Here is a 26,670-nt window from a genome sequence, read left to right as displayed (position 1 = left end):
GCCCCTACGCCCGAACCTCTTCCGACGCCCGAGCCAACAGCAGCAGTCAAGCCTGCCCGCACCACGCCAGTCAAGGCGCCAGTCCTGCCGGGCGCTACGCCGGCGTTGCTTGCACACCGGACGCAGCTCGGTCTCAACAGCCTTGGCGCTCTGCTGGTGCCGAGAGTGGGCGGCGCGCTGGGCGGGGGCGCGCCGCTGGCGTCAGCCGCTTCGGTGGGGAGCGGAGCTGCAGACACCTACGAGCTGGTGTTGGCAGACATCAACTCAGTGCCACTGCCCAGCTCGGGTGAGGTAAGTCGCTGCACGCTGCGCCTTGCACTCGTCGAATTCATCGCCCCTCCCGCGTCCGCCGACCCGGCTGCTGAGAGTGTCTCCTTCCGGGGCAACATCCTGACTCTCCCTGTCGATTGCCGCAAGCCCGTGGGGCGGAGCAGCGCGGGCGCCACCTGGGAGATTGCAGCTCGAGATCGCACGCTACTCCTTCGCCTCCCACCACACGACGCGCCTCGTCGGCCGGTCGCGAACGTCCATCTTCTCGTGGAGCTGAATGCGACCCTCGCAGCGCTGCCGGGAGGCGGGGGGGAGAGCGGCTCGCACAAGTGCGTCACTGTGGCCCACGCGCTCCTTCCCCTTGCCCCAGTGCTGGAGGGCATGGCGGGCGGCCCTGCGGCCGAGCATGGCGCAGAGCCGCTCTCACTGCCGCTGCGTGGAGGCAACCTCTTCCAGTCGGGGCCGCTCGCCCTTCCCACCCATGCGGCGGCGGTGGCAGTTCCTCCAAGGGAACCGTCCCTCCTCCTCTCGCTCCGCCCCGCGCAGCCGGACGCGCCTGAGGCGGCGGCGGCCGCCTCACTTCCAGCCGAGCTTCTGCTGCCGGCCCTCACCGCGCCGCTCCTCGCCGCTGTGCGCGCCGTCGACGAGGCGGCCGAGCGCGACGGCGGCGAGTCGCATGTCGCGCTTTGCAGCTTCGCGGCCCTCTCGGCAACGAACGACGAAGACGTGGCTGCTACACAAGTACCCTCCCTTCACACGTACCGCTACACACAGGCGCCCGACGAGCTCTGGCTGCTGCACGACCTCTGGGAGGGTAGGCGCGCGGCGTGGAGAAAAGACAACGCGCAAGCGGCTGGGGCCGAGGTACCACCCAAGGCGACGGCCGAGCTCCCGCTTTGGCGGTTTGTAGAGGGACGCGGCCACTCATGCTCCCTGGCGTGAATAGGCGGTCGCTGAGCTCACGCTCCACGCGCTGTCGTCCTGCTCGCTGCTCTCCCGCGCGGCGCTTCCCCCCTTCGAGCCTCCCCGGAAGTGTCAGGTTGGGGAGCGCGAGGGGGCGCTCGATGCGTATCGGCACGCCGCGCTGCGGGGCCCGTTGGCTTTACTGTGTGAAGATCTACCGCAGCTGGGGTTTGCACCGATCCGCACCACAGATTTGCTTCGATGATGGGGCAAGAGTGATGGGGCCCGGTGCGTTTGAGCTCGCGACTGCAGGGTCAGGCATAGTTCGTCAAAATACTTTAGTTGTTTATCTCGCGCGTGTCGAGCATCGACGTGGATCGAGGTGTGTGCGTGTGTCATGTGTGTGAGAGAGGGCTTGAGGAGTCGTCACACACCCGTAGCCCTGTGTGGTACGTGTGGCTCTGGACACCGGCTACGTGTCCATCGCTGACGCAACTTGGTCCGTCAGCGTCAGCGGTGGCCGCGCGTGCGCGCCTAGAGGGCCGCGACGTAGGCTGTCCCCGCGCCTAGAGGGCCGCGACGTAGGCCGTCCCCGCGCCTAAAGTAGCGGTCCACCACGCCTCAAGCAGTCATGGCACGCCTCAGCGCTTTCTCATGCAAAACCCCTCGCCGGGCTCGCAGGCCCCTTGGTCAGACAGCCGGCCACGGCCACCCCAGCGTGCGAGGAGCGCTGCTGCGCCGACGACGGAGGCGGCACCGCCGGCGGCAGCGAGACGGCCGAGCGTACCAGATGCGGCCGGCGTCGCGTCGGCGCCTGGCACGCGGATCTCGGCCGCACCCGCGACGGTCCCGGGCATGGCCATCTCGCTGATGCTGAGCAGGCTCAAGCCCTTGGTGTCGTCGCGCGCCCGCTCCGCCTCCTCGTTGGCCCGTGCGATCGCCCGCTCCGCCTCATCCTCTGCCCGCACCTGGTCCCTTGCTTGCTGATCTTTGATCCAGTCGGGCAGCTCCTTGGCAATGGCGGGCTCGCGCACTGAGTCGGGCATCTCCTCATATGGCGCCGCCTCCATGTTTCCGCCCACGACCAGCCACGGGAAGCGGAAGCGGTCGGGGTGGCCCTCGTGCGGGTGCGCCTCCTCGAGCTTGCGGTCGAGCCGACTCCACTCGAAGGGCGGCTGATCATCGTAGGTCGGGCTCGAGATGACAACCATCCGGTCTGCGCGCACGTGCGCCGATGAGGTGTACTTGGCGTCGAGCGCGCCAAAGGCGGCCCGCGCGGCCGAGTCCTTGTTGAGGTCCGCCCGGCAAGCGAGCTGCTTGCACGGGTCGCCCTTGGCCACCGGGTCGGACTCGAACTGGTTGTAGCGCAGAAGCTGCTGCATATCGGCGTCGGAGCGCACGCGCGTTTGGTCGCGCCGAAAGATCTGCGCGCGCGGCGCCATCTGGTAGCTAAAGCGCTCGCCCTTGAGGCGGACCATCGCATCTTGCCCAACACGGCGCGCCGTCTCAGGGTAAACGGCGGCGTTGTACGAGGGGTAATATCCGTACGAGAGCGTGGCGGTCGCGTCCTCGAAGTAAAAAAACTCAGGCAGCTGCTCGCCGACGGTGAGCAGCCCCTCGCGGAGCGGCTTGCCGGGTACGAACTTTGCAAAGTCGACCACGATCCACGCGTTGTTATACGTACCCGAGTTGTGCCGGGCGAAGGCCTCCATCCACTCCGCGCCGCTCGTCGCTTGCTGGTTGGCCACCATTGCGCGGATCCAGTAAGGTACCGACTTGGGCGTCACGGCGCCAAAGAGAGCGTGGTTGTAGCTCGGGAGCGTGGTCTCCGTGACGGTGAGGTTGCCAACCTGGGACGGCACGGGTCGGATGTGCTGGGAAGATCGGTGGCATGTCTAAAGCGGTTGGGGAGCCGAGAGGGGGGCAGAAGGTCACTTGAAAGAAGTCATCGCCCGAGACGAGCGCGCCGGGGTATGAGCTCATCGCGATGGGTGCGCCGCGGCCAAATTCATAGCGCTTGTGCACGCGCAGCATCATGTGGTAGCCGCCCCACGTGTTGTGCCCGATGTAGAGCTCCGAACCATCGTGCGTCAGCTTGACCGCCATCGAGCAGTGCGTGCGCTCGCGGACCCACACCTCGGCCTGGTCCGCAGAGAGAGCCTGCCGGGGGAGGGGGGGGGTTGCTGGGCACGTCCCGCAGCGTCTTGGAGAGCGAAGGAGTGGGTTCTCGGAAGATCACCTGGAAGTCTGGGATAGCGGTGGCATTGACGGCGAGCGAGATATCCTCGTTCTCCCACACCGTCGACAGGCGCAGCACGTCCAACCGGCTGAGCGGCTCCACGTCCGCACCCGTCTCCTCCAGCCGCGCATTGACCCCCGCCCGCAGCCCGTCCATCTGGGTCTGCAGGAAGCGGACGGCAGACCAGTACGGGTCCGTACGCTTGGCATCTGCCGCCTTGGCACGCGTCCAATCGTCCGTCGCGACAATAAAGTCGGCGACCCTGTTCGGGTTCTCGTACATCTTCCTGTTTGCGCCGTGTCCGATGTTGGTCAAGTGCTGCACGATGCGCTCGGCGCTGAGGTAGCCCTCGAGGTAGCCGCCCCCTGCGGCAGACACATGATGGGCATGAATCTACTACAGACCGATGCCCGCAATGGGTAGGCGCTCACACAAAGGCACAACCCCGGACCCAAGATCACGCACACGACAGTCGAGAACAGACAGACAGCGACGTGATGGCGGCCTCTATGCGTGTGAGCTCTAGTTAGTGAGCTCACCAAAGGCCGCGTCATCCGACCCGTGGTCCGAGTGGCCTGCGGCAGTACGAACTAGCAGACGCGCCCAGCCGTGGGTGGAGACGCCGTCCTGCGTCACATGGCAGGGCTTGCTCAGATGTGAGAGCGGACAGGCGGCTCGAGCCGCGGGGGCAACGCTCGCCTCCCAGGAAGCAATGGCGTCCGAGCCGGGACGACCTCCCTGCTTGACGACGCAGGAGCGGTCCTCGCACTTGACGCTGTGCCACTCCACGGCGCCAGCTCCGAGCACGACGAAGGGCAGCATCGACCGTGTCGGTGGGGGGCGAACGGAAGCGCCGAGCTCAACAGGCCAGGAAGGCATAAGTACATACAATCGCGGCGTTTGTTGCTTGGTTGGGCTCGTTTGGGAAGAAACAGATTGTTCTCATGTCATAAAAGAAAACACGGTCCGCCCCCCCTGGATTCGAGCTGTTTGGGGGGGTAGGGTACGGTCGGGCCCGACCCCAGCGTTCGAGCTTGCCCGCCCTCCAGCGGTCATGGCATCGACCGACGCTCTCGAGCTGAAGGTGGCATCGCTAGAGGCCAGGCTCAAGGCACGTGAGCTCGAAGCCACGGTGGCGTCGCTCGAGAAGAGACTAGCGGGTCCGAGCGGCGAAAACAAACAGGAGACGAAAGACCGGGCTCATAAGGCGATGCGGGAGGCAGTCAGGGCATTCGACCACCAACTTCGAATATTTGGCACCTTTGGGGCCGTCCTTCAGATCTCTGCGCTACTGCTGTCCCTCGCCATTGCGCTCTCCTCTGCTCTCCTCGACGAATCTAGCGCTCGCGTGTCTGCCACGGTCCTCGCCGCTGTCTCCTCTTTTTTGCTGGGAGTCGACGTGACGTGTGGTATCTCAAAGCAAGCCGCCTACGCCGACAAGAGCTCCCGCACGCTCTCATCCATCCTCAAGAAGTGCGAGGGCGGCACGCTCGACGCGACTGTCGTGCAAACGGAGCTCGATCATGCGCTGCTGCAGCCGGAGCCTTCGCTGCTAGCGAGAGCATGCGGCTGCTGCAGCGTCAGTAATAGTCGGGTGGCCGCTCGCGACCTTCCACGCTGACGGATGCTGGCCCACTGACAAGTAGCAGGTCGCTCCTCAAAGGTGGGGGACCGACGATTCGAGCCACTGACTCCTTGATATAGCGCGTCAGTTAAGGTACTGTTATGAGTCATGCGTCCGCACGGACTCTCTATATCGGGGTCGATCTCGATGTCTCCGCCACCGGCGACAGCCGGTCGGAAAATTACACTTGTATTACAACTTGTAACATTTTTATTACGTACGGTAAACGGGACAGCTCAACGTCGCCGGCGGAGTCGCCGCGCCACCCCCCCCGCGTTGTGTGTCCACGAGCCATCTCAGAAAGCATAGCGGGTGGGTAGGCCCTAAAACGGCGGGACGGGTAGGGCTATATCGACAGAGCTAGAGGGCTCAACCACCCCTCCACCCCTCCACCTTCCACCCCTCCACGACCCTCCCGGAGCGAGAGAGGTCCGTCTTCGAGCCCTCCCACTTCCACCCCTCCGACCGGAGGGCGGAGGGCTCGCCAGCCCACAGGGCTGGAGGGGTCCCCGTCGGATCGGCGTCGGGAGGGCTCCACAGGGCTAAACCCCTCCTCGGACGCCGGGTGGGCTCGGAGGGACGGTCGGACAAGGGAGGATCTTCGTGGCGGGAGGGCTCGAGAGGGGTCGGAAGGGCCCTCCGGGAGGGGTCGCAAAAAGATAAAGAAAACGAAGTCGCGGCTTATGTGACTGCCCCCCAAGAGGGCTCGGAGGGCTCGGAGGGCTTGGAGGGCTCCCCCGTAGGGCTCGGAGGGGTCTGGAGGGCTCGGGCGCCGTTAGAGCCCTCCGAGCCCTCCGAGTTCCCCGACCCCGGCTCGCAAGCTCGCCTCCGAAACCGACCCCTCCGAGCACTCCATCCGAGGGTCGGAGGGCTCGGAGGGCTCGAGCTTCGGCCGAGCCCTCCAGACCCCTCCGAGCCCTACTGTGGAGCCCTCCAAGCCCTCCGAGCCCTCCGAGCCCTCCGAGCCCTCCGGGCACTCCATCCCTTGTGAGCCCCCCCGAGCCCTCCCGAGCCCACCAGCGCCAGACCCTCGTGCCTCTCTGCCCTCCGAGCCCTCTCCGAGCCCTCCGAGCCGTCTCCAGACTCTCCAGACTCCACCTCTCCGCAAGCCCTCACGAGCCCTCCTACGCCTCGCTTTTGGCCAGCTCTCCCAGCCCCCACCCCTCCGAGTGCCCTCCTGGGCCCTGCCGCCTGACACCTCTATCGGTGGAGGGCGTTAGGTCACGGTACACACTCCCGCCCTTCCGACCCCTCGGCGCTCCACACCCCTATAGGCTACAGCGGCACCCCTACCCCTCCCGCCGTTTTAGGGTCTCCTGACCCGCACTCTCAGAAAGGGCAGCCGTCGCCGTGTGCGGCGCTGAGGCGCTGTAGCCGCTCGAGCGTGGACTCAAGCGGCGGTGACCTCGCACGCTCCCCCTCGACGCACGCACGCAGCGCCGCTAGGCCGGATTGGCCGCCGCCGCCACCCCTCCCCCTGTCGCCGCCGTCGCCGCGGCGCCGCCAACACGCGTGCTGCCACGCGGGCTCGCCTCCGCTGTACGTCGCGAGGACGGCACTCTGCCAAATGTCGCGGTCGGGCACGCTCTGCTCGTCGAGGATGTCGCGGTCGAAGGCCACGAAATCGGCGAGGAAACCGTCGGCGATCTGTCCGAGCGACGCCTCCTTGAAGGCGGCAAAGGCGGCGTCGGCCGTGTAGCCGCGGAGAGCCTGCGCGCGGCTGACGCACTGCTGTGCCAGCCAGCCGCCCTCGGGGTGGCCGCGGAGGTCCTACAGCCGGAGGTGCAGCCGAGGTGCAGCCGGAGGTGCAGCGGAGGTGCAGCCGAGGTGCAGCCGAGGTGCAGCCGAGGTGCAGCCGAGGTGCAGAGGAGCTCTCCTCCCGTGTCACGGCCGCGTAGATTCCGAGCAGCGGCGGCACGACGCCGACTGTCGGCCAGTCGGAGCCGAAGGGGAGCGCGGCCGCGCCGGTGTCGAGGACGCTCTGCCATGCGTACGCGCCTCGCAGCCGCTCTCTGCCGAGCCGCTCCTCGGCGAAGGCCATATCCGACGTGGCGTGCGTCGGCTGCATCGACGCGAGGATGCACGCACTGCCGCCGCCGTGCCTCTCGCCGGGCTGGCGCACGCGCGGCAAGTCGCTCGCGTTGACGACCTGGAAGTGCTCGATCCGCAAGCGCAAATCCGGCGCGCCGCTCCCGCTGCCGCCGCTCTCGCACGCGGCTTCGTAGGCGTCCAGCACGAGCCGGTTGGCGCGGTCGCCGATGGCGTGAGCCGCAAGCTGCCACCCGGCGCCAGCCCACTCCTTGGCCGCCTTTTTGAAGTCCTCCTCGCGCACGCGCAGCTGGCCGCGCTCGAGCGGCGCGTCGGAGTAGTTTTGCAGCATCGCCGCGCCGCGCGAGCCGAGCGCGCCGTCGACAAAGAACTTCACGGCCTGCACGCTGAGCCGGCCCTTGTAGTCGCGGATCTTTGGCGTGGACGGCGTGGCGAGGCGCTCTCCCAGCTCGTTCCCATTGGCTAGCACCATCGCGTACGAGCGGAGCGGGAAGGCCCCCTCGTCGATGAGCTCCTTCAGAAGCGGCACCTCCTCGAGCCCAATGCCTAGGAGCGAGCGCAAAGGCTGCCTCTCTTCCTCCCTCCCGACTATGTCTCGTCTACACCTCGCCTGGGTCGTGGATCGCAGTCAGGCCATGGCGCGAGAGGCGCGCCAGCGCGAGGCGGAGTGCGGAGAGGCTCTCGTTCCTGCTCGGCCGAGGCACGCGCGCCGCGACAAGCCGCATCGCCGTGTCGGTGAAGACGCCAGTCGGCTCGCCCGTCTCTGGGTCTCGTACGATACGCCCGCCCTGCGGGTCCGACTTTGGGAGCTTCGGGACGCGGCGTAGCGCCTCGGAGTTCGCCCACGCCGCGTGGCCGTCAATGGACCGAGCCACACCGGCGTGTGCGGAAAGGCGCCGTCGAGATCCTCCCGAGTCGGGTAGACCTTGCCCGGGAAACGCTCCTGGTCCCAGCCAAAGCCTTGCAGCCAGCCACCGGGCGGCACCGGCCGCTTGGCCACGTGCGCCAGGAGGATGCTCACGACCTCGGCAGCCGACGAGGCATTGTCGAGCTGCGGCCGCGCAAGCTTCAGGCCGCCGTAGAGGAGGTGCAGGTGCGAGTCTATTAGTCCGGGCACAACGACCGCGCCATGGAGGTTGACACGCGCTGCCGAGGCACCGCAAGCCGCTGTCGCGACAGCCAGGCTGCCGACACCTGAGAAGGCGCCGTCTATCACGCACCACGCGGCGGCCGAGGGTGCAGTGGGCGAGACGGTGTGCACGACGGAGGCGTTGAAGAAGAGCGTGCGGCCCGAAGAGGAGGCAGCTTCGAGCGACAGCCTCCCGAGGGACATGGACATGAAGAGGATGTGTGGGCTCCTTCGCACATACAGGGTGAGAGAGACACACACATACAGGGTCGACCGTTCGCATGTTTGCAGAAACTAGTGTGGGACCTGCCGCGTTACCCGCCTCTGTTGTTCGGGCAGTGAGAGACGCAGGATCTGCACGCGAAGTGGGCTCCACTCCGCATTTGCATTTTGGTTTTGGGTGTCGGAGATCATCCATCGCAAGCATTGCTAAAAATCTCTCTCTCGCAAGCACTCATCAGTCAGCTCGGAGCCGCACGCGATGCTGCGGGCGCCGTTGGCTCCGTGCCTAAGGCAGATAGATTAGGGTGTGAGCTGCGGCAGCCAGTCGGAGGCCGCGATGGATGGCCCAGGGCCGGCGGCGGTGAAGGCGTCCGTCGATGAAGGGATGTCGTCGAGGGAGCCATCGTCCTCCGCGGCTGGTGCACCAGTCCAGTTGTCGGAGTTCGAGATCGCAGTCGCCCGTTGACGAACTCACGGAATGTGAGCGACTTGGTGCACGCTGGGTCGAGCATCATGACCCGCATCTCATCCTGGGCGAGTAACTCGCCCAGGGACCAGCTGTTGGCGTCGCCGTTTTGATCGAGCTGCATCCAAAAGGTGCATGGTTTCGTAGTCAAGCGTAAACGCCCAGGAGTTGGTGCCTGGGTGACTTGCTGATGAGAGCGCCTTCCAGGCGGGCAGTCGTGCCCCTCACCTACGGCCATACGGCGGCGTCAGAGGGGGGGAAGGGGCGCGAAGCGTGAACATGGAGGCAAGCAGGTGGTGGGCACCTGGCCAAAGCCGGCGACCTCAAAGTTGTCGTGATATCGCTGAGCGTGAGAGGGACCGGATCGGCAGCAGCACGGGAGGAGTCAGCGGCCGGAGAGGCCGGAGAGCCATCCGACGGAGGCCGGTCGTGCATCGGCGCGTCGGCCGTAGGGGCCGTAGGGGCGGCATCCGTCGCTGCGGGTCGCTGCGGGCCGACGATTGTGGACTGATCGATCGTGGCGGGCGGATTTCGGCTGGGACTTCTACGGTTAAACCAAGAGCGTCGGCGCCGACACGAGAGACTTATAAGGGTAGAAAACGCCCGCCGGCCTCACTCACTGTTCTTCACCTTCCTACATACATACATACTCACGTGCCTAACAACATGCGCATGCACATGTACACACGGCGGCTCCGGCAGCGGCACCTCTCGATCGGTTCCACTTTCTAGCACACCCGCGACGCACAGCGGGTCTCATAGATCACATAACCTCTCACGAGACACACCGGGGAAGGAAGGAAGGGGCGCTTGGGAGCGGGAGCGGGGGCGGGGGCGGGGGCCGGGGCGGGGGCGGGGGCGGCGGCGCGCAGCGCGCGGCATAGGGGCGGCGCGACGGAGGGTAGGGCGTAGGGGTGGGGACGCTGCTGTGCGCTGCGGCCTGCGCGCACCACACCACACACGGAGGGAAAGACGGCGAGCGAGGAGGGGCGGCGGCGGCAGCGCGCGCGCGGCGCGCGCGACGGAGGGGCGGAGGAGAGTGTGTGTGTGTGTGTGTGTGTGTGTGTGTGTGTGTGTGTGTGTGTGTGTGTGTGTGTGTGTGTGTGTGTGTGTGTGTGTGTGTGCGCGTGCGTGTGTGTGTGTGTGTGTGTGTGCGTGCGTGCGTGCGTGCGTGTGTGTGCGTGCGTGCGTGCGTGCGTGCGTGCGTGCGTGCGTGCGTGCGTGCGTGCGTGCGTGCGTGCGTGCGTGCGAGCGTGCGTGCGTGCGTGCGTGCGTGCGTGCGTGTGCGTGTGCGTGTGCGTGTGCGGCCACCCTACTTTAATATTTCGCGATATTTTTTTCAACGCGCTGAGGATACGCACGTGCCCGACACACACATGGCTGAGGTCGAATACGCCGACGCTCTCAGGCAGCACCTTGTGGCAGCACTGAACGAGGTTCTCGCCGCAAAGCCCGACGATCCGTTCAAGTCGCTGCAAAAGATCCTGTTCGCTGCGTCGCTCGGAGACGGCACACCTCCCGAGGCCTCGCCGGTCGCGCAAGATGCCGACATGAAGGAATACCTTGCGAAGTTCGGTGTGTGCCTCCATGCGCACCGCTCGTCACCACCACTTTCGCCGCCGCCGCTCGCGCCGCGCTTGTCCCCGCCGGCTCCCGTGCTGCGGGTGTACATGCTGCGGCATTCGCTCTCGTGGCATCCTCGCTCCGTCCCTGCAATGCCACCACCTCTGAGCAGCCTCTCTCTCCACACCGCCCATCTGCGAGCATGGGCGCACCACCCACACCGCCCATCTGCGAGCATGGGCCTCACCACCCGCCCTGTCCACCGCCCTGGCCAGACCTCGAGACGCACATCGCCGACGTGATCGCGAAGAAAGGCAAGGGGTCGGGGCCGATGAGCGGCGTCAAGTTCATGATCTCCGACGCGGGCGACTTCTTCACCGAGCTCTCGAAGAAGCTCAAGGCGGCCGGCGGGCAGCCGATGACGGCGGAGGAGCTCAAGGCGATGGACGCGGCGGCGGCCAAGGCCAAGCGCGAGAAGGACGCGCGCGAGCAGGCGGAGCGCGACGCCAAGGACGCGGAGAACGCCAAGAGGGCGGCCGAGATGGAGGCGCAGGGCAAGTCGGTGGGGGGCGGCTTGCACAAGTTCGACAAGTCCGAGGTGGACGTCAACGGCGGCACGGCCACGGCCGACGACTTCATGGACGCGTTTGGCTTCTAGCGCCTCTCTCCCTGTCTGCACGTCAGGGCACGAACAGCCCCCTCCCTTCCCCCCCCCTCTCTTCTGCAATCGCTTCTGACTGACATGGTATTCTTAACTGCGGACATATACTTACTGCGCAGCTAGAAGAGTGTCGCCGGGCACGCACCTTCCTTACTGCGCACCTTGTCACACACATGTGTGACAGCCGTACTGGCTCTGTCTCGAGTGCGGCGCGTAACCGTTCGCACACTCTCGCGAGCACTCGCCTACGTTCATGAATGCAATCCACATGGCAAAGCCACACATCGATATACAATAATACAAAATCTGCGCTCTCTCGTCTCTGTGCCACACCCACAGTCTCGTTGTGACATAGACAACCAAGCGTCAAGGCTCAAGGCTCAAGCTCCGCATGGCGCACATGTCGGGCGGAGAGGCACATGAGCGCCGGCCCCGCCGAAATAACGTCTTATAGAGCAGTTTGTTTGTCGTAACGAGGACCAAAATGCAAAAACTCTCTCTCCAGACACCACACAGATCACAGTCTCGCGCGGTCTCAGCTCTCTCTGAGACTCGTCGCTCGCGAGAGACGAGTCCCCGGACACCGGCGAGAGCGGAGTCGCGGATTGATGACGGTGACGAGTCAGGGTACACGTACACGCGCGCGAAGAAGCATTCACAAAAACGTGTATCTAGATATGCGACGGGGGAGCTTCGAGCTCCGACGCACCGAGAGAGGGTCGCCGGCCCTATAGCGGGGTAGGCCGGGGGCGCGCGCGGCCGCGAGGGCGCTCGACCGCTCGTGCGCGACACACATGCGCGTGTGCCACCCTCTCCGCCGCTGTCATGTGTCAAGCAACGCTCTCCAGGCGTCCGCTCGGACTCGCTGCTCCGCTCCCCCGCACCAGCACAAACAAATCCTCGCCGCGCCGCTCCCTCCCCGCGCTTGCCACTTCCGTCAGGCCGGGCGGCGTCATCGGCCCGTCGCACGGCTGCCACGACACGCCGCGAAAGCCCGCCCCCCACCGGCTGTTTGGCACGCGGACGGGCTCGCACCCCTCCGGCCGCACCACCGGCACCGCCGTCGCGCGGAAGCGGTCGAGCCGCCGCAGCAGCCGCGCCACGTCGGCCGGCCTTTCCGCCGCGAGGTCGTGGTACTCGCAGGCGTCCGCAGTGACGTTGAAGAGGCAGTACTCCTCCGCGCACTGCCCCGCCTACGCACGCGGCGGACACGTCCCGGACACGTCCGCACCTTGCGCTGGGCCCGTCCCAAGGTGATCGCCTCCGCGGCGCCGACACGGAGGGAGCGGTCGCACCGCTCTCCGACGGCGTAGCGCGTGGCGGTGCTGTCCTCGCCCGGCGGAGGGTGCCACCTGCGCGGCACGTCGAGCAAGAGTCGGTGTCGTGAGCGAGTGGCCCTCGCCTGGCGGGGCGGGGCGAGCGCCCGTCCTCCTCCGCGGGGTTGACCTTCCCCGTCCGGATGAGCTTGAGGTCGCCCAACACGAGTGCGTCCCCTAGCGTGTGCGCAAGCGGCATCTCAACTGGTACTTGCAACAGAGCGGCTCGCCCGCCGGACGTTTCGCCGTGGGAGTGCGGCGCCCAGCGGTCGCCAGGGTGCACCTCGTACAGCAGCCAGTCGCGCGCCGACGAGCCGGGCGCGCCGCCCGCCCGCAGCATCGGCCAGTTGTCGACGCCGTCGCCCTCGAGGTACGGCGCCTCGCCGGGCGGGATGGAGGCGGTCCACGGCCTGCCCCAGAGACACACAGGCGTCAAGCCGAGGCCAGGCCGAGGCCAGGCCGAGGCCGAGGCTAGTCCGGGGTCAGGCCGAGGTGCGGGGGCGAGAGGTGCACGGCCTGCCGGACGCCATCGCCACGAGGGTCGGCAGCCAGTCCGTCGCGTGCAACTTCTCGTAGGAGACCTGACGCACGGCGGGCGGCGTGAGCGGTGCCACCGCAGCCCGTCTGCCGCCGCTTCTCGCAGCGTCGCTCGCCGCGCCGCGAGGGATGCCGGGGCCGCGCACAGCGCCAACCACGCGCGTGCCTCCCTCCCAGAGCGTGTTCTTGCCGCCGCGCAGAGGGAAGTTCGAGCTCCACGTCCCCTCGTTGCCGTTAGTCGGGCCGCCGTTGTCGCTCGAGAAGAGGACGAGCGAGTCGTCCCACATGCCCCGCCGCTTGAGCGCCGCCGTCACCTGCCCCACGCCGTCGTCGAGCGCCTTGGCCATCGCACACACAAGCTGCCGCCGAGTGTCGCCGCCCGTCCGCCCGCGGTACCGGTCAACGTACTGCGGCGGCGCCTCGAGCGGCCAGTGCACCGCCTGGTACGGCAGGTAGAGGAAGAGAGGCCTCCGAGGAAGAGAGCCTCCGAGCCCGCCGCCGCCGCCGAAGCCCTCAATCACCCGGACCGCGCGCGCCGTCATCGCCGCGGTCGAGTAGGTCCCGTTCAGCTCCACCGCCGGGCGCAGCGTCACTTCCGCCGCAGCCGAGCCCGCCTCGTGCCGCGCGTCGTCGTTGAAATCGTAGGCGCCGAGCGTGTCGTGCGTGACGTAGTCCTCCGCGCCAGACCAGTAGCCGAGGTACGTCTCGAAGCCGCGCCCCGTCGGCAGCGCGGCGAGCACATTCTGCCCGAGATGCCATTTTCCGACCATGTGCGAGCTGTAGTTGCAGCACCGCCGCAGATACTGCGGCAGCAGCGAGTAGGACAGGTTGAGCCGCAGTGGCGTGCCCTGCCGAAACGGCATGTAGATGCCCGTGTGGATGACGTGCCGGCCTAGCCAGCATGGGCACAAGTACACCGGCGCCGGGAGAGCGGTGTGCAGCATCGGCCGGCTCACCGCTCATAAAGGTGGCGCGGGACGGGCTGCAGACTGGCTGCACATGGTAGTTCATCAGGGTGATGCCATCGGCGGCGATGGCGTCGATGTTGGGCGTGCCTAGTCGGCGCGAGTGATGTGCAGACTGCGTGCTTCACTTGCTTCACCCAAAGAGCAGTCAGCAGAGAGCCGCACCAATCTGGTTCGAGCCGTGGAACGAGACGTCGTTGAAGCCGAGATCGTCGCTAACGATAAAGACGATGTGCGGTGGGCGTGATGTCGCGAACGGGAGCAGGCTGAGAACCGACACAACACAAAGAACAGTCATTCGGGGCGTGGTAGACTAGCAGCTAGCGACCGGGTGCATACGTCAACGCCGATTTGGGTTCCGGCTCCTGCCCATGTGCGGATCACAGCCTCGAGGGAGGGGGGGGGGGGCGGGCCTCACCCAGAACTCACCGGGGCCCGGCCATCCCCGCCCCCTCCCTCACCTGCCCCACCCCGGGGCCTCACTCGCGATGCGCCGTCCCGGGGGGGTAGCTCGCTGCCCGACCCCAGGGCACCCCACACACGGCGCTTACGGGCGGGCCACGCGCACGCGGCCCCGTACGCCTACCGCGCGCCCCCGGCCCACCAGCGCCACGCCCCGAGGCGAGGGAGAGCGGCCCGTGCGGCACCACCGCTCACACAGAACAACACAAACTACAAATCAACTAAACGGGTGACCCCACTCTACTCTGCACAGACAGTCCGCACTGCTCCAAACGCACATCTCTACCATCTACCGATGCGGACGCAAAAAGCGCGCCTCGGCGAGACGGATCGCGTCACTTTGCCTGGGCCTGCTGGAATCGCCGCACGCCAGCGCTGCGTGATGATCTGGTCCCAGTTGTCCATAGGCTCGGTTGTGTCGTCTGTGTATCTACGCGAGTAGATCCGGGTGTGTTTCGCGCGCGCGCCTAAGTTGTGACCACAAATCCCGCCTAAAAAATGAAAAAGCAAACCCACGCTCCGTACGAAAGTACGAAAGAGCTGAATGGGCGGGTCGGATGCCGGGAGGCGGGGTGGGGGGGGCCAGGGGGGGGGGGGGTTGCTTGCAATACTCGAGTACAACGAGGAAGAGCTTGTACCCCTATTGGCTAGGTAGGGGTTGGAGGTGGCCCCCACCCACCCTGGGGCCGTCAAAGCACAAAGGGACTGCGGCAGAAGACGCCCAATCTTGCACGCGTGCAAGAACCACACTCACTGCTGTACAACGAGGGACCGATTCTGTGAGGCCAAGGTTTTCGATTAGAGCTTGTACAACGAGGAAGATCTTCACAGCGGCGGCGGCGGCGGCGGCGGCGGCGGCGGTGGCGGTGAGGCCGAGGGCGATCCAGCGGCGAGAGGCGTCGACGTCGTGCAGCAGCAGCAGCTGTGAAGGAGGGCCTTCTGAAAGGCTGGCTGCGATGCGGCCTGCCAAGCCGCGTCGCGAGCTTGTACCCCTATCCCGGTAGCAAAATGGCGCTGCTCTCGCGCGTACCCCTCACATTCGCATTATCTGGCGCTGCCCTCGCCGCGGCGTCGTTCACGCTCGGCGCTTTGCTCAATCGGCGGCACGGTTTGCTGCGCCTCAAGCTCAAGCTCCTCGCACGTGCGAAGCGCACTCTCGTGCTCTCGCGTGTGCGCGTGCCACGGTCGCTGCTGCCGCCTAGCTCCTCCTTTGTCAGTGATGCCGAGGGCCTCGTGGACTGCGACGTGCACATCTTGGATGGGAAGATCTCCGCGATCGACGCCGGTCAAACCGTGGGTCCAAAGTGTGACGCGGGAGGCAGCATTCTGCTCTCCTGCTTCACGGACGCGCACACCCACATGATCAAGACGCACGGCCACCCGCGCACGCGCAATCCAACGGGCAGCATCAACGACGCTCTGCGGGTGGAGCTCATTGATCAGGAGGCAAACTGGCTATCGGAGGAGGACGTGTACCGCCGCATGGACTTTGCCATCGCGACCGCTTACCACTATGGGACGCGCGCGATGCGCACGCACCTCGACGGCACCAACAGCCCGGACGCGCAGCTGCGCGCCACCGTGTACACGGCTTTCACCAAGCTGCGCGCCAAGTGGGCAGCCAAGGGCGTCTGCCTCCAGGGCGTGGCCAACCTCTACCTGCCGCTGTGGGGTAAGCCCGCCCTCGCTGAGCCCCATCTGGAGGAGGCGATGAGCCATGAGGGCGTGCTCCTCGGCGCCTACTGCGGCAACGTCAACGGCACGCCGTTTGCCGAGACGGAGGCGCACCTGGACGCACTCTTCGCGTACGCGCACGCGCACGGCGTGCAGGTGGACTTGCACATCGACGAGACCAACGACCCACAGTGCTGCTGCCTGCAGCCCCTCGTGCACTGCCTCCGCAAGGCGCGCGCCAACGGCTACACGAAGCCCGTGCTCCTCGGCCACCTCACGGCGCTCTCGCTGCAGACGCCGGCTGTGCAGCGTGAGGTGGTCGCGGGCCTCGCGGCCCTCCGCCCGCTGACGGTCATCGTGCACCCGGCGACCAATCTTGGCTTGCAGGACCGGCGCGGCTCGATGCCGCCGCACTGCGTGGAGATCGATGCCGACACGCCGCGCACGCCGCAGTGGCGTGGCCTCACGCTGGTGCAGGAGCTCGCCGCGGCGGGCGTGTGCGTCGCCGCGGCGAGCGACAACGTGCGCGACTGGTGGCACCCGTATGGCGACTACGACGGGCTGCAGAACTGGAGGATGGCGATCACGCTCGGCCACCTCGACACGGTCCCCCACGAGGGCGCGTGGGCACAGCTCGTCTCAGACGCGCCCGCCCTCGCCATGGGCCTCCACCCCGCGCCGGGCGCCGACGACGGCGCCTGCGCGACGGGCGGCGGCGAGGGCGCCGCGCCGACGAGCGCGCTGTCCAACGTGCCGGCATCGATCGCGCCCGGCGCCGCGGCCGACCTGATCCTCTTCCCCGACGCGCGGCGCCTCTCTGAGCTGCTCTCGCGGCCGCAGCTCGACCGCATCGTCCTGCGCAGGGGCCGTGTGCAGGAGTCGACGCTGCCGAGCTACGGGGAGCTTGACGACCTGGTGAGCGCGCCGTCGCTCGTGCAGCCCCAAGGCTCAGGCACGGTGATGATGGACCTCTCGGTGCAGCGCGGCGCGACGACGGGCGCCAAGTGAGCGCGCGGAGACCGGAGAGCACACGAGGCACGGAGCGAGAGCGCGCGGGCGAGGGAGAGGCGCAGCCGGAGCAGCGCGTGGCTGCGGCTGAGGAAGCGGCCTGCGGCGGCACCCAGCGCGATGCCGGCGGCGATGCGACGGCTGCGCGATGGGAGATCAATTAGTCTGGTGGTCGCCGGCACGGCGAGGAGGCCGAGATATCGGAAGCAGCCTCCGGCGGCGGTGGACGCGAGCCAAACCGCTTGTGGACCCCACCCATGCGGATTTCACGCCTTTTGCCCTCAGAGAGGGCGCTTGTAGAGCACTGCCTGTGAGGACTGAGGTGCAGAGCGCTAGAAAGCTTTGTGCGGCTCAGAGTCAATCCGCCTCAGTGTCCTGCGCGCGGGTTGTCGTCCTCGATGTGACACACTTGTCTCTCAGATGTAGAACGCGATCGATGCGCGCGATCGTTCCCCGCCACACCCACAGTGAAACCACTCTGATCTCTTTCAAGGTGCATGTTTCTCTCAAGATCAAGTACCGTAATCGCAAAATCGGCCGCGCACATCGTGTACAAGTAAATCGCGTCAACGCCACCTCTCGCATATGTGTGTAATAAATTGAAGACGCAAGATGTCACATAACACAATTCGGTCTCAGAGCGCGACAGCGCGTGCCCACACAGACATGCACACGTCCCAAGGAAGCTACTGCTACTGACATGATGATTCGAGACCCCGCCTCTACTTTACCGTTCGAGCTCTATAACTCGTACACCAAACGAGAACCGCTGTCGTTGAGCCCAACTGCGCCCGGCGCCGCCCCGTTGTGATACACCTCCCTGTCCCTCGCCCCCTCCATTCCCTCAACGCGCCTTCTCGTCGCTCGGCGCGTCCTCGAACATGGTCATCCCCTCCCGCAGCTGCTGCGCGCGCATCGCATAGGCGAGCGACGCCTTCGCGGTGAGCGCGTGCTTCACCCGCGGGAAGAGCGGGTTCGCCTGCGTCGCACGAGGCGGCGTGGGGAGGGGGCAGCACAGCGCCGTGCGCCGCGGTGGAGACGCGGCGGACTCGCCTCCGCGTCGGCCTCGATCGCCCTCCACGCGTCCTGCCGCTCCTCGCGCCGCGCCTACTCTCGGCACATCTCGGGTGATCTCGGACGGAGTCAGGGGGCTGCCGCCTCTTCGCGCCGCGCCTGCTCCCTCTCCTGCGCCGCCTGGTGCGCGGCGGTGCACTCGTCGAAGAGGCGCGGGTCCATCTCCATGAAGAGCTTGACCACGTTGCAGGTGAGCCCGTGCACCGTCTGGCGGGCGGAGGCGCAAGCTGGCGCGTGGAGGGGGGGGGGGGGCGTGGCGGGCCGCGCCGGGTCTCGCCTGGTTCCAGTGCGAGTTCGAGTTTGCGTGCAGCGCGCCAAACACGATCGGCAGCACCTGCGGCCCACCGCCGGCACACTCTGACGGCCCAGCAGTGTGCCAGCTGCGCGAGGCGGGCAGGGCGCGAGGAGGAGCGGCGGGCGCCTCTGCGCGGTGCTGCGCGATGAGCGAGACGATGTACTCATTGTTCCACAGAAAGAGGGCCCGCTCGGCCACCTGGAAGTGCGGCGACTCTATGCAGCGCGACACCTGCGCGAAGAGAAGCAGCCGAGGTGATGCCGAGCTGATGCCGAGGTGATGCCGAGGTGATGCAGAGGTGATGCCGAGAGCCGAGATGTCGCCGAGCTGCCTCTGCCACCTGCGCGAAGAGCGGCGCCATCACCGCGGCAAACTCTCGCGCGTCGACCATCTCCAACACCTCCTCGAGCTCGTTCAGCAGCAGCACCTTCCAGTCCCGCGCAGGGTGAGCCAGTCCCTCCCCCCCCGCCCCCGCCCCTCCCCCGGGCCAGTCTCTCCCCTCTTTGTAACAGGGGCGGCTGTGCTAGCCCTCGTCGGGCTGGCGCTTCGCCTCCTTCGGCGAGTGCGTGCACGGCCAGAACTTGAGGATCGCCTCGAGGACCGGCTTGGCGAGCTTCGGGTCCTACAGCAGCGTGACGGCGGCCGTCGAGAGGCGCGGCATGCGAGGCGGCGCGTGGCGCGCGGCGGCGGCTCCTTCTCAACAAACTGCGAGACGCAATACGAGAGCTGCTGGTGGTACATGCCGATGAAGCGCACCTTGACGAATAATTCACCAATGAATTACTACGAGAGCTGCTGTGGTGGTACATGCCGGTGAAGCGCACCTTGTGGAGCGGGAGCAGCGCGCGGTGCAGGAAGAGCATGTGTTCCTCCTTGAGCGGCAGCGCGAAGCCGTTGATGATCGAGCCCAGGATCTCGAGAAGCTCGGCGATGCCGTTGTGCCGCTCCGTCTCGTACACGAAGGTGTAGAAGATGTTGTTGATGGCCTTGCGGATGAAGGCGCGGTAGGGCATGAACTTGCCGTAGATGCGGTGCAGGATCGTCTTGAGGTAGTCTCGCTCGCGCGGGTCCTGGTGCGCGGGGGTGTGGCGGGCGGAGAAGGTGAGAGCAGGCGTCGTCTCGAGTGTCGGTCGTGAGCACGGGGTGCGGGTGTTCGGCATGCTGGGGCGGCGAGCTTCCTCGGAGTCGAAGAGGTCGATGAGCTTGAGAAGGAAACGCGTGTCGAGGTACCGCTTGACCGCCTTCGGGTCCGCCTCGCTCGAGACCACGAACCTACTCGCGCAGCCAGAGAGGCCAGGTGAGAGACTAGCCACCCCTTGGCTGGAGCTCGAGGCGGCGCGAGCCGGAGCAGGAACTCGTACACGTACTGCAGGTGCGGCCACGCGGGCTCGAGCGCGGGCTCCTCCTCCTCCGGCTCGAGCTGCGCCCGCGAGCCGGACGCCGCCAGGCCTGTCACGCGCTGCAGCTGTGAAGAGAGCCGCCCCGCCTCACAGCGAGCTCGTCACCGCCCTCCGCCCTCGTCACCATCCCTCGCTCGGCAGCAGTGGAGGCTGGCTGGTGGTGCGCTCGGGACAGGGACGGTGATGGGTCCGCCGTCGTAGCCGAGTCTGTGCGGGCGGGCGGGGCGGCCTCACCGCGGAAGAGGTTTGCTGCAATCATGTGAACGACGTCGGGGTAGGTGCGCTCGGAGAAGGCGCCTGGTGCGCATGGGACGGAGTGAAGCGTGCGGCTGCCGGTGGTGGCACGATCAGTGAGCGGCTCGGCGGTCACCCTTGGTCGAGTTGATATAATCCATGAGCTCCAGGAGGGTCTGTCGCTTTATCTCCTTATCGCGCGCGTCGATCTGCCCGTTCGTGAAGTCCATCGGCCACGAGCACAACTGAAGCTTCTTGAGGAAGAGCGCCCGCCGCTCAGAGGCATCGCGAACCTCTTTGAAGGCTGGCAGCTGCTCGAGCTTGGCGGGCGGGGCACCAGCCCCGCCGGAGCCGCCAGAAGAACCGGCCATACAGTACAATTGTAGGGGGACCGCACTCGCCGTGTTAGGAGCGCGGGCTGCGAAGCACCGGCTCTGGTTCGGCACAATTTTCTTCTTTTCTCTTTCCAGAGGGGTGGTTGAGGGGTTGAGGGTTGAGGCCCCCCCTCAACCATCTGGTTGACGGTTGAGACCCCCCCTCAACCCTTTAGTTGAGGGTTGAGGCCTCCGGGGCCTATTCACAGGCTCGAGCGTGATCACAAGATAAACTGGAAGAGCCTGCCGCCCAAAAAATCGCTTCGCCTGCGGCGCGCTCTTGCGCTCCTCGGACCTCGAGCGCAATCCATAAGTAGGAGACGCTCACTGTCGCCATTCAGGCGCCTGATCTCTCAGCAAAGCGATGGCCTACTCGAGTACCTGGTACGAGTTCAGATGCGCGCCCGGCAGAAGACGCGTGTTGATGCCGCATGCAGTGGAATGCGCACAGAGAACGGACGGCAAGAGAAGGCAAGGGAAGGAGGAGAAACGGCTGGTGAAGCTCAGCTCACGGTGTAGCATTGCGTAAGCAACCGCGGTCACTAACCATCCCTGAGCCCTGGCCTCGACACCTCGACACCAAACCTCGACACCGACTCGACACCTCGACAACCCATGCCAACTCGACAAACTCGACACCCCTCGACACCCCTCGACACCCCTCGACACCCCTCGACACCATCTAGGCTGAAACCATGCTCGTCCGTGTCAAGGTGCCAAACTCGACACCTCGACACCCCTCGACACCCCTCGGCACCCCTCGACACCGCTCGACACCGCTCGACACCGCTCGACACCGCTCGACACCGCTCGACACCGCTCGACACCGCTCGACACCGCTCGACACCGCTCGACACCGCTCGACACCGCTCGACACCGCTCGACACCGCTCGACACCGCTCGACACCGCTCGACACCGCTCGACACCGCTCGACACCTCTGATGATCCTAACACAGCAGAGACGTAGACCCATTGGAGTCACAGAGTTAGAAATCAGGGTTGCAGCAGCAATCAAACTTGGCTGGCAGTACTTTCATCCCTGAGTTGCAGCCTCTCAAGTTCTAGCTCAAGTTGCAGCTCAGTTGCACCCCTGTTGATGCAGCAAACATGGCAGTACTCAGGTAGCCCTAAGGTGCTGCACAGCACCTTGTACAGTGGCAATGAATCCTCACACCAGTGAGCTTGTGCCATGAGTGCAGACCTGTGGTCCATTGCGCTTTGTGCACTGGCGACGCTGCAACGGCGACGCTGCAGCGGCGGCGACGCTGCTGCGATGGGGTACTGGCAGCCCTTAGCTGCTGGACAGCACCTTGTGCAGTGGCAATGTCCACTGACTCATGGCACCAGCCTTGTGCCATGAGCGCTGTGGTCAGTTGCGCTTTGTGCGCCGGTGACGCTGCAGCAGCGACGCTGCTGCAGCAGCGACGCTGCTGCGGTGCTGCGCCTGCACAGCACCTTGGTGCACAGTGGCAATGACTCCCGGCACTTGATGTCCTCAAATGTCCACAGAGAGTATACTGGTTGTGCTCAGGTTGTGCTACATCAACAGGGTGCAACTGAGGCTGCAACTAAGGGATGAAACAGCTTTGCAACTGCTGCCCAACTTTTGTTGTACGTCTTTTAGGTTACTGGGAGAAAAGAGTTGTATGTTGATGGGCTGCAACTGCATCCACCTGCCACCTTGGACACCTCAATACCTCAGACGCCTCTTGACAACACTCGACACCCGCTCGACACCCGCTCGACACCCTCGACACCCTCGACACCCTCGACACCCCTCGACACCCCTCGACACTCCTCGACACGGACAAGCATGGTTTCAGCCTCGACAGGCCTCGCCAGGCCTCGCCTCGACAGGCCTCGCCAGGCCTCGCCAGGCCTCGCCAGGCCTCGCCAGGCCTCGCCGCCAGGCCTCGCCGCCAGGCCTCGCCAGGCCTCGCCGCCAGGCCTCGCCAGGCCTCGCCAGGCCTCGCCAGGCCTAGGCCTCGACAGGCTCGACACCTCTATCCCTCGACAGCAGCTCGACACCCTCGACACCGGGCCTCGACACCTCGACACCAGGGCTCAGAACCATCCACGGCAAGAGTCACGTTGAATGCTGCCGCATAAAGCAACAGAGTCGCGCTTGGCGCGATGGTCTTGTCGCGGTTCACGACTTGACGTTGCACACAGTCATAGACGCAGGATCTATTTGGCGAGTCCCGAGTCTCAAGCAGTGAAAGTAGGCGCGAGAAATCAATGTCGATCCTGGGGTCACAATTTTGGTGCACTTGGAGCACTTGGAGTGCAGTCATCAACCGCACATCCAGGGCCGGGGAGCTAAGAAGCGCACCCAGCGGGCCGGATGATTGGCATCGGGTTACGGGCTAGAGAGCCCTAGCCCCGGGGGTGCGCGTTCGCAGGGCAAGGGCCTTAAAGTAAACACGGGTCTCCGAGGGTTAGCTCCGCGCTCCAGGTTTCCCCTAGCAGCAGAACGCCCCCTCTACTCGGAGCTAGTAAACACTCGACACGGACTCGACACGGACTCGACGCCCGCCCACACCCGGCGCCTCACCACTCCGGACCCTTCTTCGTGGTCTCCCAACTTTCACTTCGGGACGTCTTCCCCCACCTCTCGGTCCTTCCTTCTGGTCGCATCCCGATAGTTGTGTGACGGGCGCGGGGCCCGACCTCCCCTCCTAGCCTTTTTCAGCCGCGGCTCCGCCCCCATCTCGTCTCCTCTGTTGGTGCTGGTTTCGTTTTCTGGTACATCACGACGACTTGCTTGGGTCTCATGTAGCTCGACGGCTCTTTGACGGCTCTTTCTGGTTGGATCAGACAGTGCTATCAGTCAACAACGCAATGCCGAGAGCAGGGCGGCCTTAGAGCAGGGCGGCCTTCGAGCAGGGTCAACTAAGCTCCTGCTGCATATCGAGCATGGAAGGCGGCCTATTTGCTCAAACCTGTTCGAGTTGGCCTCCGGGAACAAGGGTGCGTGGCCGGCGCGGTCTGGTTCACGTGCAATGAGGGTAACGCCATCAAAATCGCGAGGGCCGACATGCCTCCGACATTTCTCAAGGCCCGGACGGAAGCTCTGGCCTCTGCAGACAGCCAGACCGCTCTGCGCGGTCGGACCGACTTTTTCAGACTTAACTATTCTGGATACTGAGGGTATGTGCTGCTAGATCTCACTGAGCTGAGCTCGTATCTGCCTTTGGTAAGCAGTTTTGAGTTCGGTAATGTCTGCGGTAAGCTGTTTCCGTGTACAGAGGGCCGCGTCCGGACGACCATGACGTCGGCCGGGACCCCCCCGGTGGCGGGGCATTCGAGATGACTTGTCAGCGCTCCTCGTCTGGGCTTGGCATCACACCTCTCCCATCCACGCACGTGTACGTGTAGCTGGAGCAAGTACTCGTGAAAAAGGCGCGTCAAATGCAGCATCTAAAAGAAGACGACATGAATTCACAGAGAATGTTCACTGTTCAGAAGTCTTTGCGCGGTGTGTGTGTGAGCAGCCATTCCGCGTGGTTGAAGGTTGAAGGGGTCTGAGAGAGAGAGAGAGTGTGTTTGTGTTAGGGGTCTGTCAACCACTTGGTTGACAAAAACAAAAATGGTTGAGACCTCTGTCAACCCGCTGGTTGACAGTTGAGGCAATCGGCCTCAACCACCGCTCTGAGTAGACTTTTCGGTTCGTCCGACTGTGTGTAGGTTGTTGTTGGCAAAGGGGTGCCGGGCAGCGCCTTTTTTTCCTTTTTGACGAGACCTTGAATGGGGCTCATGAATGAATGTCACCACCAACCATTCCGGCACGCATGCTTTCACCGGCCATTCCGGCTCTCATGAATCCGTTTGCGCCGCCGCCGCAGTCCGCGCCGCCGCCGCCGCCGCCGCCGCCGCCACGAAGATGCGTCCTCGACGGCTGCAACAGCTACACACCATTCGGCGGAGACTCAACCTCCTCAGACATCGACTACACATCTATGGTCATCGCCCTGTCCGCCCTCCTTTTGTCGTTTCCCCTCTACGTGCTGATTTTCAAACTGCTAATGCGCTACCGGCCCTGTCAGCGCCGCGCACACAGCTCGAGTGCTGCCAAGCCGCCCGTTCTCACCACTGTCGAGGTCGACACGAGCGTGCACCGAGGCCTGTGGGTGGTCACGATGGACAAACGAGTGTGCATCGTCTACAATCCTTCGCAGCAGCCCAACCCTGAGCTGTCTCAGAGCGCCTAAGACACCACCGCGGCGTGTGCGATACCGGATACCGCGGTGTGCCACCAGGCGCTACCCGCTAGAAATCTGTGTGAGAGTGCAGTGTGTGGTGGCTCCGGGTGTGCGAGTTCGAGTCGCTCTGAGAGCAATCGTAAAACACAAAAAGTCAAATGTCCGCACTGGACATCTCTCCTATCTCCCTCCCTCGCGGACAGCGCCGGGGGGCACACTGGAAACTCGAGAGACACGAGAGACATAAAATTAAGACATAAATCACGTGCTGTCAAAGAGCGGTCTCGGCACCGGCCGCTTGCCCAGCGACACCGCACCGCCGCCCACCGCCTCCCAAGCGCCGAGGGAGGGGCTGTACGGCGTGCTCGGCAGCGCAGAGGGCGGCGTCGGTGGCGAGCGCGCGTGCGAGGCCGGCGGCGGCGCCCCGCCCGGCTGGTGGTGATGGTAGGGCGGCGGCGGCGGCGGCGACGGCGGCGAGAGCAGCAGTCTCGAGTCGGGCGTCGGCAGCTGGCTCAGTGGCGGCGGAGGCGAGTGCGGCCGGCTCGCGTGGTGGTGGCGGTAGGCTGGTCGCGGTGCGGCGGCGGGGAGAGGCTCGCTGTGCGCGGGAGGCGGGAAGCGGTGGTGGTGGTGCGGCGAGAGGGAGGGCGAGGGGTCGTACCCTGGCGACGGCGCGTCGAACGGACGGGGCGGCGGCGGGGCGGAGGCGGAGGCGGAGGAGGACGCGGCGGCGGCGGCGGTGCAGTAGCCGGGGGCGGAGGAGGAGGGCCCGGGAGTGGTGGAGCGCGTGAGGAGGGCGAGGGAGGAGGAGAGCGCGTTGACCTCCGCTCGCACCTCTCTCCGCAGGCTCTCGACCGCCCGCTCCAGCGAGGTGAGCCTCCCGCCACCGAGCGAGAGCCGGCCCTCCTCGTGCGGCGCGCCCTCCCCAAAGCAGCCGGAGGGCGGGGAGGCGCACGGCTTGGCCGAGGCGAGCTGCGCCAGCTGCAGCTTGAGCTCGGCGGCACTCGCCGCGCAGACGCGGCTCGCGGCGACGCCTGCAGGCGGCGGCGCCACGCCGGAGTGAGGTGCCGGTCCGCCGCCTGACGTGACGCCGCAGGCTTGGCGGGAAGGCGCGGACCGTCGTGCGCGGTCGCCTTGACAGCGCCAATCTCGCGCTGGAGAGCCTGCCGAGGGGGAGGGGGGGCGAGGCGGGGGTCTCACGGGACTGGCGCCAGCCGCGCATCCCCCCCCCCCCTCCTCCGCAAGCAGCACCTCCAGCCACCGCACCGCCTGCGCGTGAGAGGCACGCAGCGCAGCCACGCCCTCGGCCGCCTCCTCCGCGCGCGCGCGCCAGCCCGCAGCCTCTCCCCTCGCTGCGACGCCATCGCCCTCCGCCGCGTGCGCCGCCGCCCTCTCTGCCGTCGCCCGCGCCGCCTCCGCCTGCCCCCGCGCCTGCACCGCCTCCCCCCGCGCCTCCGCCGCCTCCGCCTGCGACGCCTCCGCCGCCTGCACCGCCTGCACGGCCCGTGTCGCCGCGGCCTGCGCCGCCGCCGTCGCCGCCGCCTGCGCCACCGCCGCCTCGCGCGCTTCGGCCCTCGCCTCTCCGCTGACCCCCTCCAGCCGCCTCACCGCCTCGATGCTCCGGTGCGTCGCGCTCACCGCCGCCCGAACCCGCTCGTCCAGCGCCGCCGCCGCCGCCGCCGCCGCCGCAGCCTCGTCGCGCGCTCGCGCGAGGTCGGCTTGGAAGGGGAGGAGCGCCGCTGCGGTGGTCGCCTGAGGGGGGGACGTGTCGTGGACGTGTCGTGGACGTCTGGGCAGGAGCGGTCCCCCGCCAGCGCTGGAGGGCGTGGCGGCCTGCAGCGCCTCGCCGCCCCTCCCCTCCTCGTCGACCAGCAGGCAGACCCGCCCGCCCAGCCGCGCAACCTGCACACAGCAGGCGAAGGGGTGAGGCGAGGCCGCAGCGAGAGCGACCAAGCGGCCGACCCTCCCCCCCTCGGCTGATGTGGGGCGGGTGTGTGGCTGGGTG

At 66.3% G+C, this 26,670-nt stretch overlaps 8 protein-coding genes across 8 annotated transcripts in view; 3 read left to right on the top strand and 5 right to left on the bottom strand.

Annotated features, from left to right (window-relative positions):
• Nucleotides 1-1,814: 1,814 nt before the first annotated feature.
• Nucleotides 1,815-3,805, bottom strand: EMIHUDRAFT_63066 (hypothetical protein; the record flags this gene model as incomplete). Its single annotated transcript, XM_005787777.1, has 3 exons — nt 1,815-3,023; nt 3,109-3,399; nt 3,443-3,805. Coding segments are annotated over 3 exons (1,863 nt in total), but the record flags the coding sequence as incomplete, so codon positions are not given.
• Nucleotides 3,806-4,466: 661 nt separating this feature from the next.
• On the top strand, nt 4,467-5,033 carry EMIHUDRAFT_201468 (hypothetical protein; the record flags this gene model as incomplete). The annotated part of the gene is made up of 1 exon (XM_005787776.1): nt 4,467-5,033. One exon carries the CDS (start codon nt 4,467-4,469, stop codon nt 5,031-5,033), a length of 567 nt encoding a protein of 188 aa, XP_005787833.1.
• Nucleotides 5,034-6,365: 1,332 nt separating this feature from the next.
• EMIHUDRAFT_201467 (hypothetical protein) lies at nt 6,366-8,418 on the bottom strand (the record flags this gene model as incomplete). Its single annotated transcript, XM_005787775.1, has 5 exons — nt 6,366-6,441; nt 6,580-6,683; nt 7,159-7,617; nt 7,691-7,894; nt 7,963-8,418. 5 exons carry the CDS (start codon nt 8,416-8,418, stop codon nt 6,366-6,368), a joined length of 1,299 nt encoding a protein of 432 aa, XP_005787832.1.
• A 1,860-nt stretch (nt 8,419-10,278) lies between these two features.
• On the top strand, nt 10,279-11,403 carry EMIHUDRAFT_462433 (hypothetical protein; the record flags this gene model as incomplete). The annotated part of the gene is made up of 2 exons (XM_005787774.1): nt 10,279-10,477; nt 10,741-11,403. The coding sequence occupies 2 exons, from the start codon at nt 10,279-10,281 to the stop codon at nt 11,121-11,123; spliced, it is 582 nt and encodes a 193-aa protein (XP_005787831.1). The 3' UTR covers nt 11,124-11,403.
• A 358-nt stretch (nt 11,404-11,761) lies between these two features.
• EMIHUDRAFT_462432 (hypothetical protein) lies at nt 11,762-14,242 on the bottom strand (the record flags this gene model as incomplete). Its single annotated transcript, XM_005787773.1, has 7 exons — nt 11,762-12,319; nt 12,358-12,478; nt 12,682-12,852; nt 12,956-13,023; nt 13,126-13,871; nt 13,936-14,034; nt 14,110-14,242. 7 exons carry the CDS (start codon nt 14,240-14,242, stop codon nt 11,957-11,959), a joined length of 1,701 nt encoding a protein of 566 aa, XP_005787830.1. The 3' UTR covers nt 11,762-11,956.
• A 1,172-nt stretch (nt 14,243-15,414) lies between these two features.
• EMIHUDRAFT_201463 (hypothetical protein) lies at nt 15,415-17,088 on the top strand (the record flags this gene model as incomplete). The annotated part of the gene is made up of 2 exons (XM_005787772.1): nt 15,415-16,686; nt 16,921-17,088. 2 exons carry the CDS (start codon nt 15,415-15,417, stop codon nt 17,086-17,088), a joined length of 1,440 nt encoding a protein of 479 aa, XP_005787829.1.
• Nucleotides 17,089-17,679: 591 nt separating this feature from the next.
• Nucleotides 17,680-21,439, bottom strand: EMIHUDRAFT_420913 (Serine/threonine protein phosphatase 2A; the record flags this gene model as incomplete). The annotated part of the gene is made up of 15 exons (XM_005787771.1): nt 17,680-18,067; nt 18,142-18,195; nt 18,262-18,369; nt 18,497-18,688; nt 18,798-18,884; nt 19,008-19,079; nt 19,160-19,213; nt 19,282-19,527; nt 19,696-19,729; nt 19,813-19,877; nt 19,982-19,986; nt 20,092-20,154; nt 20,228-20,384; nt 21,013-21,050; nt 21,421-21,439. 15 exons carry the CDS (start codon nt 21,437-21,439, stop codon nt 17,933-17,935), a joined length of 1,329 nt encoding a protein of 442 aa, XP_005787828.1. The 3' UTR covers nt 17,680-17,932.
• A 3,490-nt stretch (nt 21,440-24,929) lies between these two features.
• EMIHUDRAFT_98422 (hypothetical protein) overlaps nt 24,930-26,670 on the bottom strand; it is a gene marked incomplete at both ends in the record, with an annotated part of 2,846 nt that continues 1,105 nt past the window's right edge. The window contains 4 exons of the mRNA XM_005787770.1: nt 24,930-25,699; nt 25,783-25,828; nt 25,917-26,357; nt 26,547-26,567. Coding sequence (XP_005787827.1) covers nt 24,930-25,699; nt 25,783-25,828; nt 25,917-26,357; nt 26,547-26,567 — 1,278 coding nt within the window. The remainder of the gene's footprint in view (nt 25,700-25,782; nt 25,829-25,916; nt 26,358-26,546; nt 26,568-26,670) is intronic.

Source organism: Emiliania huxleyi (genome assembly GCF_000372725.1).
Source record: "Emiliania huxleyi CCMP1516 chromosome Unknown EMIHUscaffold_14, whole genome shotgun sequence".
NCBI classification, from domain to species: Eukaryota; Haptophyta; order Isochrysidales; family Noelaerhabdaceae; genus Emiliania; species Emiliania huxleyi.
This window is presented reverse-complemented; position numbering and strand designations above follow the sequence as displayed.